A 16,532-nucleotide genomic window follows, 5' to 3' on the forward strand; every position below is an offset into this window, starting at 1 on the left:
TTTATCAATTTGAACATTAAATATCTTGTCTTTGTTGTGTATTCAATTAAATATAGGTTGAACATGATTTGCAAATCATTGTATTCTGTTTTTTATTTATGTTTAACACAATGTCCCAACTTCATTGGAATTGGGGTTGTATATCCCAAATACTAGAAAAAGTTTTGGTAAAATATGGGCCATTTAAATGCCAATGTATATAAATAACCACATTGGGGTGTTTCAATCTTTTTTTTTATTTATTTTATTTTATTTAAAGAATTTAATCTAAATATGTAGCTACTGCTAAAATGAATAATAATAATTCAATATTTCAGTGTATATTGTCAGTCCCACATTTTTGGGTTTTTAATGTACTTATTTTTAAACTCTTGAGCCCATTTCATTCTGCAAAAATATTGTGTATTTGTTATATCATTACTTTTAATTATCAATGAATTGTTAATTTTAATCTTAGCATTAAATATTAACATTTAATTTTATCAATATATTCATTTTAGGCAATGCGAGAAATGTATTTATGTGGCACATTTCATACACAAGGTAACTCAATGTGCTGAATTTAAAGCATTTTAAAACAAAGAGCAAGACATTTATTAAAAAAAAAAAAAAAAAAAAAAGTACAGAAAAAAGTGCAAGAAAGTTTTTTGTTATTGTTGAAAATGCTCAATTATAAGCATGGGGGGGGAAAAAAAAAGAAGAATTTTAAACCTGGACTTAAAAACATTCACAACTGGGACTGACTTCACTTCTGTTGGCAACTTATTCAATTTGGGTGCAGCGTAACAGCTAAATGCTAATTAATAATGTAACCATTTTAATTTATTTGATTGGAATGGAAAAAGATAACAGAAAATTGAGTGAAAAAACTTCCTTGTATTAAATGTTATTTAAAAATATATTGTTCTAGTGTCATTGTTGTGCTCATTATTGAATAAATATAGTACTTTATTTTTTGTCATACTCATTCAGTCATCCTTTTAATTAATTTAGCATTACTTAAAAATAGATATCCGCAAAGGTTTAATATTAACTAATTACTCTTTGTAATGCTCATTTAATTATTTTAGTTTTTTTATTCTATTTTATATTATTGTAAGAAAGTATTTTATAATTTTCATAATAAATCCAATGGTTTTAATCATCCTTTTCATGTATTTACTTTTAAATGAAAAACAAAGTAACATTTTAATGGGATCTATGGATAAAGTTGAGTTGACATTATTGTCAATAGAGTAGTTTTATAAGTGAGAACCTTTTATCCGAAATATTCTAATCCTTTTAGTATTTATTTTTTATTTTTGGGGGGGTGGAGGGTTAAAAAAAAAGAGAACCTTTTGGGGGTCCAATCCCCCACAGCAGCATGCTCCTCCCTCCTGCTCATGTTTGGCTCTGAGGCGACGCCCCCTTGAGTGAAAGGCAATAGGGAAGAAGATTGAATGGACCCTCCTCCTTTCCTCCCTCCTTCCCTCTTGCAAGAGGTGGGAAAAAGAAGCTGTGAGCCTTTTGTGACTCATTACTGCTTTCCGGAATCAGCTTGTTTCCAGCTTCGAGTTGTCATTTGATGCCCGTTCTGCTGCCTGCAGAAACATCTCGACATCAAACTGTGTGTTTGGAGTACAGCAAGAAGCAAGCATGTCCAAACCTGACTACTCTGGTACTTTTCATATGGTGGAACAGGAGAACATGGACGCCTACCTCGCAGCTTTAGGTAAGAAAGTGTTTTTACATGTTATTGTATGTTAATAATGTACATTTTTTTACATCAGCATGTGCTGCTTTGCTGCTTCTAAAGCTGTGGTGTGAAACCTGTGGCTCGTGGGCCAGAGCATTTGATCCGGCCGGCCGGTATGCAAGTCTTAAAAACAAATAAATAAATAAAAAAAATTAACAACTCTAAATATTCGACTCACAAACATTAATTCATTATAATTACACATTCATTATGTGTAATTATAAAATAATGTTATTGTTGCATCATATCTTTTTGTTAGGGCTTGATTTAAAAAAATGTGAAATGGTCCCTACTCTTGATTTTAATAATACCATAATCTGCACATTATAAGCGTGAGCACTTTATTTTTTATGTATTACATGTAAAATGGTGCATACTCTTGAATTGAATAATGTCATACTTTCCATTTGCAGCTGCACATTAGAAGAGTGAGCACTTTATTAAAAAACCTGAAATGCCCTTTTATCCATTTTTTTCCTTTCCTTCATTAAATTAAATGAAAGTGAAATAGTCCCCACCATGGAATTTAATGCCATAATCTTCATTTGCAGCTCTGAATTAGAAGAGAAAGCATTTTGTTTAAAAAAAAAAAAAAGTGCAATGGGCCCCACTGTTAATTGCAGCTACACATTAGAAAATGACCGCATTAAAAACATAATAATAATGATAATAAACATTCCACAGCCTTCAACAATGCCATAATCCCCATTTGCAGCTGCACATTAGAAGACTGACCTCTGTTTGACACCACACACACAAAGTTAAAAAAAAAAAAAAAAAAAGCCTGTTTTACATTCAAGTGGGCTCCTCCTTCCTTAGACATCAATTTTGCTCTGAGGAAAATCGTGTGTCTGCTGAAGCCCACCAAGGACATCAGCCACGATCCCGCCACAGGGACCATGAAGATCCGCACGCTCACCACCTTCAAGAACTTCAATATGGACTTTGTCATCGGACAGGAGTTCACAGAAGACCTGGGCCCCGTCGACGGTCGGACGTGTCAGGTCGGTACAGAACGTTGCAATGTAATTCAAGCTCAGGAAGTGTGATTCAAGTTGGCTTTGTGTGTGTGTGCTCGCAAAGTCAGCCGGGTCTCCTGCTGTGATTTTGGGTCGCAACAGCCTCCTGTGGTTCACCTCACAATAGCCAGTGATGTGTATGAAAGACTCCCAATCAAAACAATTACAGCCAAACAATTACAAAGACACTCACACAGCCTTTGGCGTCGGCCCCGGACCTTATGGAGCGGAGTTACCTAAAGCCCAGACTCAAGACTCTTCCACAAATTCCACAGACTCTTCAGCCCCCGAAGACATTTTCACTTAGAGACGTGAAATTTGGTAAGCATGTCTATCATGAGAAGACCCACCAAAAAGGTACAAGAAGCCATGCCCGAAAAGACACAGCAAGTCCGCCGTTTTGGTTTAAAACAGCCATTTTACGGTCCTTTTCTGGAGGTCCTTCAAAGATGTACTACAGATTTGATCCTATTACTGCTAAATTTGAAACACTCAGACTCGACGGATGATGCTAAATCAAGAATTTCAGTTTTGGGCATGTGGGGGTGCGAAGGCCCATTCATCATTGCACCAAGATTTGGTAATCAATTTGATTGTGTTTTATGCCAGCACATAAAAATTTGCATTCAAAGACAAACATCCCAAATGTTCAAAAGTTAATGTTGTCTCTGTGTCTGGTGTATGTGGTTCAAATTGGAGTTTTTGAGTATGCTCAAGACCTTCAAACACGCATCTGAAACCTTGGAAGCAACACTAAAGAGGGTTTTAAACATAGAGACTACTTAACATGCAGAGTGCGTGTGCAGTCGTCCTCACATCATTTTTTTTGTTATCCCCACCCCCCTCCCTCGCAGACCACCGTGAGCTGGGAAGGAGACAAGCTGGTTTGCGTACAGCGAGGGGAGAAGGAAGGCCGTGGTTGGACGCACTGGCTAGATGGCGACAAGCTGCATTTGGTGAGGGGGAAAAAAACACACATATTATATTATGCCTGTCCTTTAATCTGGCCCATAAATTGATTAATTAAAATGTATTTTTATCATTTTGCATTCATTTTATATTCATTTATTGTATTCAATAATTGGTTATTTAAGTTTATTGTAAAAAATATGCTTATATTAGTACAATAAAAATTCACATACAGTAAATGTAACGCTTTCTTAATGAAATTATTGCTTAGTTAATGATACATTGAATTCTAAATAATTGAATACTGTTCATTATTTGATTATTAAAATAAAATGTTTTACATATTTAACATATATAGTTGTTGTTGTGTTTGTTTTACCACAGCTATGAATAGGGCTGCAACATTCCAAGTTGGAAACATTCCATGGGAATTTATAGGATTAAACCAGGAATTTACAGAACTGAAGGTTGGCTCTTAATAGGGAACTTAGTGTAAATCTAGTTGAGAAAATATTTTTGCATAATCCTGACTAAAACAACCAGATTTTATGCAAGTACAGTAATACCTTGATTTACTGTATAAATACCTCAATTAAAGAGTTTTTCAAGTTATGAACTGTTGCGTGGTTGCAAAGATTTTTTAGCAGTTAAGGTACTGTAATGCCCTTGCATGTGGGCAAGGAGAGCCACAGATGTGTGCTTATGACAGAACAAAATGTTTAGATTTCTGTCTGAATGTGTTACCTTTCCATGAAATTGTCCCCAATTCCCATGGAAAGTTTCCAATTTGGTATATTTCCAAAATGTACCTCTTTAAGGGAATTTAGTGGAAACTTTCTGGAAATGTTCCACCCCTTTGCAAACCTGTTTACAAATGACCTGACTGTTTCAAATATCCAATGTGGCCAGTGAGCATAATGGTGCTGGTGGCGTACCTAATGAAGTGTCCGGTGAGTGTAATCCCAGCTGTAAAAAGAGGGTTGCTCGTGTTGTGTGTCTCATTTAAGATGTCTCATCTTCCATTGAGTAGCTTTGAGATTTCAAGAGGAGATTTCAAATCTCCCAGCAGCAGGCGGCGAGTGCGGCACAGCGGAGCCTTGTCAAAAAGGCTGGGAAAGAAGGGAGCGCTGGGTAGCTGCTGGAAGTTTTTTCAATAAGAGGAGCTAAGTAGGCAGTGGAAAGAGTAGGGGAGAAAATACAGGGTGAAGACGAAAGGGGGGTGGGACCATGTTTTGGATACAATACAATCATTGACCGCCGCTCCTTTCATGCTCTAGACTCTTGTGTTGATTGTCATTGTTAATTAAACACCTCCTTCGCCTTCCCCTTCATGGCCTTTTTGCTTCTCTGCAGGAGATGAGAGTGCAAGGCGTCGTTGCCAAGCAAGTTTTCAAGAAGGCCAATTGAAGTCTCTGACTACAGTGCACTCCAGCCCGCGAATAGCAAATTTCCACAATGAACTGACTCTCCCTTGAAAGTGATCATTGCCTATATTCATAGCTTAAACCAACAATATACAACAAACTATGATCCCAAAACAATGTAATATTATTTCAAATGCTTACAAACATCTTCAAACATTGCTGTATCCATAAAAATCCAGTAAAAAGCTGACAGCCAAGCACACAGCCACACAATGAACAGAGTCGGTACTCCCAGCGACGCACCTGCTCTTACAGATTCTGCTGGTTTGGATGCCATGTTTAGTCCTAGTTTGGCAAAACTATCGTGAGCCAAAGCGGACAAGGGCGCCGCCATGTACGGTATCCATCCTCGCCCGCTAACTGTCAAACACAACTTTGCGATTGGATGAGCATCACAATTACAAACCGTTTTTATGACCAACAGTAACTGTTCTTTGTCTTAACTAAAGAGACGCTTCAGATAAGTAAATATCATACACACGGTTGAAATTATTTTTTCAGTCTTTTTTTTTTTTTTTTTTAACCATGTTACAGAAAATCATGTTTTTATCCACAAATAACAGAGAATGTGTGGCTCCAACTACCGGAGACAAATTCCTTGTGTGTTTTTTGGACATACTTGGCAAAATAAAGATGATTCTGATTCTGATTCTGAATAAGTTACCCCCAAAATCTGCAAATAGGTGAATTTGCAAATGCCAAACTGTGAATATGCGGGGTCCACTGTAAACTCTTTAATCTGTATAGAAAATAGTCTAGGTACTTGCATTTTAAAGTTTAGAGACATAAAAAAAAGTCTTCTGAATTGTAATACAAAAGTGTTTAATGATTGTGTGTGATGGTATGAATACCAGAGAACAGAAAGAAGAAAGTAGAACAGCTCTAAGTACATTTAAGTTCTGTATTTGGACAATTTTACCTTTATATGCCACCACAATAGATTTGAAATAAAACAATCAATATGTGATGGAAGTGTAGACTTTCAACTTTAATTTAAGTGGCTTCACAAAATTATAGCATTTACCATTTGGGAATCAACAGCCATTTTATACAAGAGTACAGTGTTTCCTCACAAATGGTTTGACTTTTTTGTAAGCGTATGTAAATCGTTGATGGAGGGGGGCGCCATATAAAATCTCGCCTAGGGTCGGCCCTGGTGCATGCATTGCCTTCGAGGGGCACGTCGACCTGCCCAACATGGCCGCCACGTAGGCACGTCGGTCAGTCGAAGCGCTACGGTGCCCTGGTGTATCTAATTTTCATATCTAGGGCGTGACATGAACTTCCACTAAAATTCCTGCAGGGGGCAGTAACCCCCACAAGTGTTTGTTGGCATACACGTTCATATAGTTCTGAAAATAGCAATTGACACTTCCCACATATGTGGCCTCACGACATTGCACTCATGTTCCACACCACTCGTCCTCCTGCGGCTCGGAATGGCAGCGGTGGTACACCTGGGTCCCGTTGTGGTGGTCCGAGGGGTTGTTAGTCATGAGAGCGAGTGGAAGGTCCATGCTGATGACTGGACTTTCATCTGCAGATTGATTATAAAAATGACTATAAGCCACTGCACAGGATAAAAACTGTGATTTATAATACTCTTAATGGTGGTACCCCCCCCCCCCCCCCCCCCCCCGCGGTGGATTAAAAAAAAACACTTTAGTGACGTAGTAAAGTGATCACAGCGACTCTATTTTCATGGTTTGTGGGCTCATCGGTTAAGTGTGAAAAGAACTTCCTGGATGTGTGTGGTTAGATCATGTTGCTCTCATTTTGCATGCTTGACATACATGTGCTTCTCAAGAAATACTGTCAAAAAAACTATATATATATATATATATAGGTGAACAGGCTAATTGGGAAAAAGTGGGTGCCATGATCGGGTACAAGTGAACAAGTGCGTGAGAAAATAGTCGAACAGGACAATGTTCCTCAATGTACAATTGCAAGGAATTTAGGGTTTTCATCATCTATGGTCCATAATATCATCAAAAGGTTCAGAGAATCTGGAGAAATCACTGCATGTAAGCGGCAAGGCCCAAAACCAACATTGAATGCCCGTGACCTTCGAGCCCTTAGGCGGCAGTGCATCAAAAACCGACATCAATGCGTAAAGGATATCACCACATGGGCTCAGGAACACTTCAGAAAACCAATGTCAGTAAATACAGTTCGGCGCTACATCCTTAAGTCCAACTTGAAACTCTAGTATGCAAAGCAAAAGCCATTTATCAACAACACCCAGAAACGCCGCCGGCTTCTCTGGGCCCGAGCTCATCTAAAATGGACTGATGAAAAGTGGAAAAGTGTTCTGTGGTCCGACGAGTCCACATTTCAAATTGCTTTTGGAAATTGTGGACGTCGTGTCCTCCGGTCCGAAGAGGAAAAAAACCATCCGGACTGTTATGGACGCAAAGTTCAAAAGCCAGCATCTGTCATGGTATGGGGCTGTGTTAGTGCCAATGGCATGGGTAACTTGCACATCTGTGCAGGCACCATTAATGCTGAAAGGTACATACAGGTTTTGGAGAAACATATGCTGCCATCCGGGCCCCTGCTTATTTTCGCAAGACAATGCCAAACCACATTCTGCATGATCTACAACAGCGTGGCTTCGTAGTAAAAGAGTGCGGGTACTAGACTGGCTTGCCTGCAGTCCAGACCTGTCTCCCACTGAAAATGCGTGGCGCATTATGAAACGTAAAATACGACAACGGAGACCCCGGACTGTTGAACAGCTGAAGGTATACATCAAGCAAGAATGGGAAAGAATTCCACCTACAAAGCTTCAACAATTCGTGTCCTCAGTTCCCAAACGTTTTTTAATGTTGTTAAAAGAAAAGGTAATGTAACACAGCGGCAAACATGAAAAATGGATGGATGGATGTTACATAAAAATTTAATTATTTATTTATGTTTTTTTTTTGGTTTGTTTTTTTAAACTCTTCTACCTAGGACTGGCCTGGCCTTTCTATCAGTTTAAAAAATGAATGTGGCTCTTAAGCCCAGTTTGCTCACCCTTGTTCTCGACTGCCTCAAAGGGTGAAATTATATTTTTGTTTTTTAATATAACATGTTTTGGGTTTGAACTGTAATCTAATCCAAATATGTCTCATCAAGGATCAGTAAATAATGGAAATTGTATTGTTTATTACCCAAGTTGAGCAGAGTAAACGGGCAGGCTTCTGTCCCGTCGCTGTTTTGGCACTGATCCAAGGTTTTGTGGGTCTGTGGGGGAGGTTTCAGCAAACTCTCAGTGATGGTCCTCGCCTCATAAGGGGGAATGTTTGACCTGGCTGTGGACACACATGCACAATTTAATTTGGGGAGATTTTTTATAATGTGTTCAATGAATTGATTTCTACATTGATTCAGAGGGTTTCATGCCCGCTGTTCACATATTTATCAATGGCAAACGTCTGACATTCACCAACACGTGTCCTTATCAAATTCACTTCAATCGCTCTAGACCAGCGCTCCAACTACCGTGCAAAAAGTGAAAGGTGGACTGAGCAGGTATAAATTTAGACTGACTTTCCTGCCACCGAATTGTCACAATTGAACACTCACTTTTTGTCAATCAACACACCATGTGACCATTTGGTGACGACATGCGAACACTTCGTTAGTATTGGACAGAGGTGAAAAGAAGTACTTACACGTTGTCCTTAAGTAGATGTACAGGTAGCCTACTTGTGTTAAAAAAAAGAAGTACTGATTCCTCTACTTAAATAAAAGCAAAAAAAGTACACTCTAAAATGTACTCAAGTACAAAAGTTTAAAAAATATATAAATTCTCCTGTCAATTATAAACGTCACCCATTTTCATAACTTGGCACAGCCAAAACAAAATACATCTCTGCAGACAAAATAGCTTCCCTATGTATTAACTTTCGTAGTGCTCCTCTACTGTATTGAGAAGGGGGAAAAAAATATTTCTAGCGTTGGCTGAGGCCTTATGCCATATTTTTACGATTTGTTTCTTTTTTGCAGATAAGCAGAAGCAAAGCAAAGTATGAGTCAGACACATTGTCTCCAAATCTTAAAATAACCTCAAGTGAGCGTGTAAGCTTCCCCCTCCACACACACACACACACACACACACACACACACACACACACACGTTCACACATGAAATCTGTATTACATCTGTAATTTCCACTCTGAACACATCTACACGCTAAATGTTAATTGAAACAATATGTGGCACACATAGGAGTCGTTATGAGTCAGCTGCCGGTGATACGTGCGTCACATGACTGCCGCGTTATTGTGTCAAGTTGAAAATGTGCTGGATGTGGTTTGCGTTTTCAGTTGCTGGGATGTGCATGAGCAGAAATAATGACTCTTTGAAAGTCAGCAAGCAGACATCACAACTGCTTTGGAGTGTCCTCCATAAGAAAGAATGAATATACATGTAATGCATTTTCAATTTTAACCTTACTCAGAGTGTTTTTGTTATTTTTAGATTACTGTATGCTGTACATTTGCAGTAAAGGAAGGAGTGAGAGGATGTCTGCAACAGGCAAGCACCATACCTTAAGTGGATGGTTTTAAAATGAGCGTAAGTGTATGAAACATTGCATCTACACACCCATTTTGTGTGATTTGCGTTTGGCCATCCAGAACATCAGCGCTAAAACAACAAGTATGATCAGCACGGTCAGCACAAAGCCTAGCCACAAGCCTGCAGGTAAAATCCACGGGCAGCCTGCAAAAACAAAGATCGACATACTGTTAGATAGGACTTGGCAATATGGTCTGAAGATAAAACACAATAATCAAAATTCTGATCCTAAATTTAGAAAAGTGGCGTTCCTTGGGACAGAAACTGCGGCTTGGCCATTTTTTGTCTTGAGATGTGAGAGTCAAGTGCGATTCAGAACCCCACCACTAGATGGCGGAAGAACACTTCACATTGGGCCACCATCAGCTCACATTGGTTTCCTTGCAATGAAAGAACAATACCGGTCGCTGGTGGTCATGCACCATTAAACTGGTTCGCCAACCACTTAAAAAGATCCAACAGAAGAAGAAGGATGAGTCACAAGTCTTGTTTTGTGCTCACATTTTACGTGTTTGCAGGTTAGGTGGAGAGCAAATGTTATTATTGTGTTTTTAGGTTGTTAAGTGCAATTTTCTTATGTAAAACATTTTTTTTTTAAAAAGGGATGGTTTTTTTTTGGGAGGGTGGGCTGGAACGAATTAATTGCATTGCTATTCATTTCAACGGGGAAAGAGGATTTGCGGTGTGAGTGTTTTGAGATATGTATTAAGTAGATGTGTAATTAGAAATGCATATTGGTCAAGCTCCCCCACTTTAAAAAAAAAATAATAATAACTTAACCTCAAGCTGATAATGTACATGCAAACAGCAAAATATGTGAGCTGATGGACAAGGTGGAACTTTGTGGCTAATGTCAACATTTTATGAGCACATGGTGGACCTTTATTTAGCAACATGATTCAGTTAGCAAGCCGACTGTTTAACAAATGCATTTCTAATTTTCGATTTTTTTTATTTATTTATTTATTTTTTTAAATCTTATCAGTTGATGTTGCACTATGACAGAGTGGACATGTTAAGATTGACACCATCCAACAGCACACATAATATGATGAAAATATGAATCGTATGTAATTAAAATATTTACTCTGCAACTAGCCACAGTTTTCAGGCAGCCGCCATTGAAGAAAGATAAAATAAATACTAGTTGTAATGCACTGAAAACATAAAATAGAAAAAAAAAATTCTATTAACCGTGGAGGCAATGTTTTAAGTAAGATTTTAACATTATTAACTGTTTTGCTGTCAATATTAAGACAAAACAAAACACTTTTCCTTAACCTTCTCAACAACACACTTTGTTAAGCTTGCTCCTTCTTTTGAAATAAGTGTCGCAAAAAAGCTACACACACACACACACACACACACACAAACCTGTGCTTTTCCGGCTTGCTGTACTGAGCCAATTTAGTAACATCTTGTATGATGTCATATGGCAAAGATAATATTGGTAAGATAATAATAAAAACGCTTCCTTCCTGGCTCCAGTCTATCAGTACAGAAGAGAGATTGGAAAATGTCAGTGTATATCGAAATGTAACCCACCAGATTTGAACTCCCCACAGTTGGCGTCGGTGGTCGAGGTTCCTGCCGTTTTCAGCACTCGACCCAAGTCCTCACATCTGTCAGCAACAACACACGGAAGACTGAATGCATTATGGGATATCACGACTCGGTGAGGGACCATTGGTTGTCCACTACTTTTTGACGCACTCCCGGTCCGGGGGCACAAAAAAATCTTTAGCCATTGACTCATGTTAAAAGTTTGACGCACTGCCCGTCAATTAACGACAGTGACGTCGGGTCCACGGTGGGAGGGTTGTCGTATGTAAAGGACTCTTAAAATTTTGGTCAATGAGACAATTGGAAAATCCATCCATCCATCCATTCATCCATCCATTTTCCATTCCACTAGTGTCGCGGGACGATTGGAAAATGGATGCAATATGAAGTAATACAGTGCAGTCACTTCGGGCAACACCTTTTGAGAGGAGACCATACCATCAGACGAGCAGAACCTCGACATCAGATAGAATTTTAGACAGACTGAGGGAGACAACGCACACTCCTTGGCTAATGACAACAACTGAAAAGAGAACACACAAAAGATGTTCGACCTGGTGTGTGTTTGGCAGGCCGAGTGGGAGTCGGACACGTTGCTGTAAGTTCCATTTACACACGGAGCGCAGATCGTATCGTTGGCCCTGCTGGCTGTAACAAAGTACATGGTATTTTCACATGTGGAAGTAGAACTTAACGCATACACAAGTTTATGGTCAGCCTACTTTGAACTTTGACCCCTGAACCCAAAGGGCAGGAGGTAGCGCGCATGCAGTGGTCGCAGGGATCGCCGTTGCAGAAGAAGCCCAACGCACACTTGCACACTGTGTCCCTGTTGGCCGCGCACGCCTTCTCCGTCATCTGGTTGTTGCCTGCAGCACAGGGAGCGAGACGGGCTCAGTCTAAAGATATTTGCCACTTTGTATCATTGTCTTTCCTATTTTGGTTTCAACGTAACTGTTGACAACCACGTCATTAACCAATCAACTCTTCTTTGTCAAAGAAGCCGTGGCGGTGCTGGCTTGAACGACGCGCTGTGCGATGCCCCTCGACGGCGTCCCCTCGGCCGATCGTCATCGGCGGGCGGATGAAAATTTTTCAGCGATCAAAACCGCTCCAAAAACAATGGGTGGTTCATTTTGATATGTCCCTTTAGGACCTGGAGTCACTTAGTCTGAGTGTGAGCGTCTGGCCTACAGCAGCTCCTTGCGAGTGTCCTCATTTTGTATCAGTGCGTTGGGCTATTTGTCCCGTTCTATAAATAGTTGAAAGTTCATCGGTGACTGTGGCGCTCCTTGCCCACATTTTTTCCCCCCACTTCACTCGAGTAGTGGCGTAGCTGAAACCGGCAGGTAACTAAAATTTTGCCCCTCAACACAAAGCAAAAAAAATTCACCAAGCGATAACTCATAGTAACGAACTACATTATACATGCACTTCAATGACTGCTAATTGCAGTTCCTCCGAACCAATCAGACCCGTTGGAGTTCTCGGTTTCGCGCTGTATAAAGAATGAGCACTTTCAAAAAGAGCTAGGAGAAAACCACTCCGCTGTGTGTGCAGAGCAGCACTGAAGATAAAAATGAAAAAAACTCAAATTGTTTTTGAGTAAAGAACCAGATGTCGGCATTGCTGATAATTACGGGTGAATCCTCCTGTGGAAGTTCAATATAACCACACTATCGATAATTAATAATCTATTGCGCTGCTTCATATGGGTGAACAAAGTAAACTAATTTCTGGCCTTCTCTTGTGACTTTAGTTCAAGTGTTGGGCGATAGTTGAAGTTGCACGTTCCCATTTTATATTTTTGTCTATTCGACATTCATGCACTATTTTAAAAGACAATCAGAAGTTATCAGTTACTCAGTAGTTGAGTCATTTTTAAAAAAACAATTTAAATATTTTGATTCAGAATATTTACTCTTATTATGTGGAGAACTACTTTTAACTTTTACTTGAGTCATATTATTCTAAAGTAACAGTACTCTTACTTGAGTACAATGTTTGTCAACTCTATCCACCTCACCTCTGGGTAAATCAACACATCTATGATAATGACACACATGATTCTCTTTGTAAGTCAGTCAGTAAGTGTTCTATTTATGTAGCAGTTTTCAAAAACGCATAATCACAAAGTTCTTCACAGACACATAACAGGAAGGTTGAGACAGATTAAAAAACACAAATATGGCGACAACATAGACAATAATGCAGACGTGACACCAAGGGAAAATCAAACTGGTGTAAAATGATCAAAACAATAAGGACAGAGCGTGGGAACGAAAGGGAGGTCTAACGAAAGGCTTGACATTACAATAGAGTTTTTAGGTGTTGCTTGAAACAGACCAAGGATTAGGTAGATCTAACAGATTAAGGAAGTTGGTTCCAGAGAATCGGGGCTAAAAATGCAAATAAACGGTCAGCTTTTGATTTATGGTTTGTGCGGGAGAGGGCGAAAAGGCCAAGATACACTAAGTGAATTGGCGAGGTCGTGTGGTGGAATAAGGGACACGTAGCTCAAAGATAAAGGTATGGGCAAGGTCATGAAGTGCTTTATTAGTAATCAAAAGGATCTTATGGTTGATTCTGAATTGTACTTGAAGCTAATGGGGGGATGCAAGGACAGAGGTAATGTGGGACCTACGGCTGGTTCTTGTTATATGGTCATCTAACCAGAAAAAGATGAATGCGTAGATTCATTGCTCAAGGGCCGAAGGGGGCAACATAGATCTTATTCTAGCACATTTCTTTACTGAAGCAAGCGGACGGGACAAGTTTGGAAACGTCATGATACCGACAGTCTTAGCAGTGGATTTAATATTCTAGTGAAGTGGACCAATAAACTGAGTAGCAGATTTTTAGACCAATTAGAAGAACTTCTGTTTTGTCAGGATTTAGATGAAAAAAAAAAAGAGAAATAGATCTGGGTATCATCAGCATAACAATGGTATGACATTCCCTGAAGCTACTGAACAACTGACTGAAAGGGAGCATGTATAATGAAAACAGTATCCAACCTAGAACGGAGCCGTGAGGGACACCGCAGTGGAGGGGAGCTAGGGTTAAGTCGTGATGGTTTACAAGGACACACACACAAAAAAAACATGTTTGTTAAATAAGAGTGAAACCAGTTTAACATAAAACCCGCATTTTTAATTTGACGCTTGTATTGGCAATTGGCTGTCATTAGAGTGCAGGAGGACTGTGACTTACTGGCACTACACGACTTGCACACACGACAGCGAGTGAGGTGATTTCTAGTGGCCGTGTAGAGTCCACGTCCGCAGTTGTCGCAGTGAGTCTTCCTGGCGTGGTCACAGTCGGCTCGCACAAAGCTTCCTGGCGCGGGTGAACGCAGGGCAGGGAAAAGCGTGAGAAGATCCAGTTGGTCAGATGGTGCGTGATCTCAAACTGACCTGGTGGGCAGCGATCGCAGCATCTTCCAGCTTTGCTCAAGTACATATCCTCAGCGGTGCACTGGGCTTCTGCCATTTCCACACAAGCGTGGTCCTCAAAACTTGCCCAGAAGGTTTGGTAGCACAGTTAGAAGTGCATCCCTGCCTCCTCGCTGACGTGTGACTGCAAATGAAGAATTTTCCCCACCTCACCTTTGTCATCCCACACAGTGGAAACCCCCCTTGTCCTCAGATGTTGACATTTTGCCGTCTCATTCGCTCTCTTTTTATGGTCCCCCCTTATTTCCTTCCTGCTCCTACCCACCCCCAACCCCTTCACCGCCCCTTCTTTGTTGGCGTGGTGCAACCTGCAAGTGTTTCCGCCACTGCTGCAGGACTCGAGAGATATTGTTGATGTTGGCTGCGTTGACACAATGAGACACTATTACACCCTTTTCCTTTCCCGCCATCATCGCCTATTGTGTCCACTGCACCTTTGTCCCAAAGACACAGGACTGTATGTTGGTGCGCACTTTTCTTTTGTCTTCCCCATCATCTATCTCACACAACCTATAAAAAGACATACAATTGCCTGCATGTGTATGTATATGTAAGAAAAGAAAGGAGACACATGAGAAGAAATTAAATTAATGAGAAAAGGAAAGAGTGATGTTGGGTGGTTGATTTAAATCCTCTGTGATGTCTTTTCGTGATTTGTTTCTAAATTGTTTGAAGGTAAGTGCTGATGTGCAAAGACTAAGAACAACGTATTACTGAATTGTTGAGCTATAGCGTTAAACTCGTTTGCACCGTCTCAGTTGTCTGTATTTTTTTGGGCAGTGCTAAAAACTGGCCTAATTACACACGTGGGCTTGGGCCTATACTTTCTGGCGTGAGTCGGCCCTCCCTCACAAAATAAGTACTGAGCACCATCATTTCATCAATGGCTATCCATCGCCAAAAGTCACTTAGTAAATGATAACTTGGCCCATTTCTACCACCACAGCGTGCAATTAGCCATCAAGCTATGCCTACAACCTGAAGGGAAAAAAAAGCATCTTCCCTGAAGTGTTAGGCCACGCATAATGTACTGAGCAAGACGATGGCAAACTGAACAGCTTCACTGCGAATTGGCCAGCTACTGGTGGCTAGTAGCTAGTAGTTGCTAGTGGCCTCGCAGACGGAGCCAATCGTATCGGACGTCCAATACTCCACAGCCTCGCTCCATGCGCCGTGCGTAGATCCACACAACGGAGACACTTAAGGGAAAGTTTAGTGTCTATTATGTTCGCTAGCCTGTGAGCTAACGAGCCAATGAGACAACGAACTCGTAAGCTAATGAGCTAACGGCGGGGTCATCCAATATACCAGCGCCTCGTTCGGTGTTGTTGTGTGTGGGAATGTTAAGTGTTTATTGAACACAGCGGCACAGGTTATTCAGCCAGTAGTTGATTATAGACACTTTAGTACATACTGTACGAACATATTTGATTGACAGCTGAAGACTTAATGTATTACTTGTGTTGTCCTGGTATACGTGTTGACAGTACATGTTATCGTTTACTTTCACATTATTCAGGGAAGTGTTCAGAGCATGTGAACATTATTTTTTCTTCTTGCACAGTTTTCCATTTGCCATCTCGCACCGGTTTGAACTGGTGCGATTGGTCCAATTGTTTTGTTACACACTATTTTGCTGCCATCTACTGGTAAAAAGTATTTCCTAAGTACCCTGTTGTATTGTAATGTTTGTACTTTGCAAGTTCACATTTAAAAGTATTGGTAATAAAAAAACTTATTAAAAATATAGGGAGGGGGGGGGGGGGGGGGAATGAAATTCCAATAGTAGCTAAGGCCTATATACAGAAAAAGTCCCCACTTAAAAAGGGGTAAAACAGACAATAAATAAAAGGAAAG

At 40.1% G+C, this 16,532-nt stretch overlaps 2 protein-coding genes across 2 annotated transcripts; one reads left to right on the top strand and one right to left on the bottom strand.

Moving 5' to 3' along the window:
- Positions 1–1,445: 1,445 nt before the first annotated feature.
- On the top strand, positions 1,446–5,736 carry rbp5 (retinol binding protein 1a, cellular). The gene is made up of 4 exons (XM_061777494.1): positions 1,446–1,711; positions 2,555–2,739; positions 3,609–3,710; positions 5,017–5,736. The coding sequence occupies exons 1-4, from the start codon at positions 1,636–1,638 to the stop codon at positions 5,068–5,070; spliced, it is 417 nt and encodes a 138-aa protein (XP_061633478.1). The 5' UTR covers positions 1,446–1,635; the 3' UTR covers positions 5,071–5,736.
- Positions 5,737–5,892: 156 nt separating this feature from the next.
- On the bottom strand, positions 5,893–14,894 carry LOC133479926 (tumor necrosis factor receptor superfamily member 5). Its single transcript, XM_061777493.1, has 8 exons — positions 14,637–14,894; positions 14,434–14,559; positions 11,943–12,089; positions 11,775–11,868; positions 11,203–11,279; positions 9,685–9,801; positions 8,246–8,386; positions 5,893–6,624 (listed from the first exon to the last, which is right to left on the bottom strand). Exons 1-8 carry the CDS (start codon positions 14,710–14,712, stop codon positions 6,491–6,493), a joined length of 912 nt encoding a protein of 303 aa, XP_061633477.1. The 5' UTR covers positions 14,713–14,894; the 3' UTR covers positions 5,893–6,490.
- Positions 14,895–16,532: the final 1,638 nt, after the last annotated feature.

The sequence above is a fragment of the Phyllopteryx taeniolatus genome, chromosome 6, assembly GCF_024500385.1.
Source record: "Phyllopteryx taeniolatus isolate TA_2022b chromosome 6, UOR_Ptae_1.2, whole genome shotgun sequence".
Classification (NCBI taxonomy): domain Eukaryota; kingdom Metazoa; phylum Chordata; class Actinopteri; order Syngnathiformes; family Syngnathidae; genus Phyllopteryx; species Phyllopteryx taeniolatus.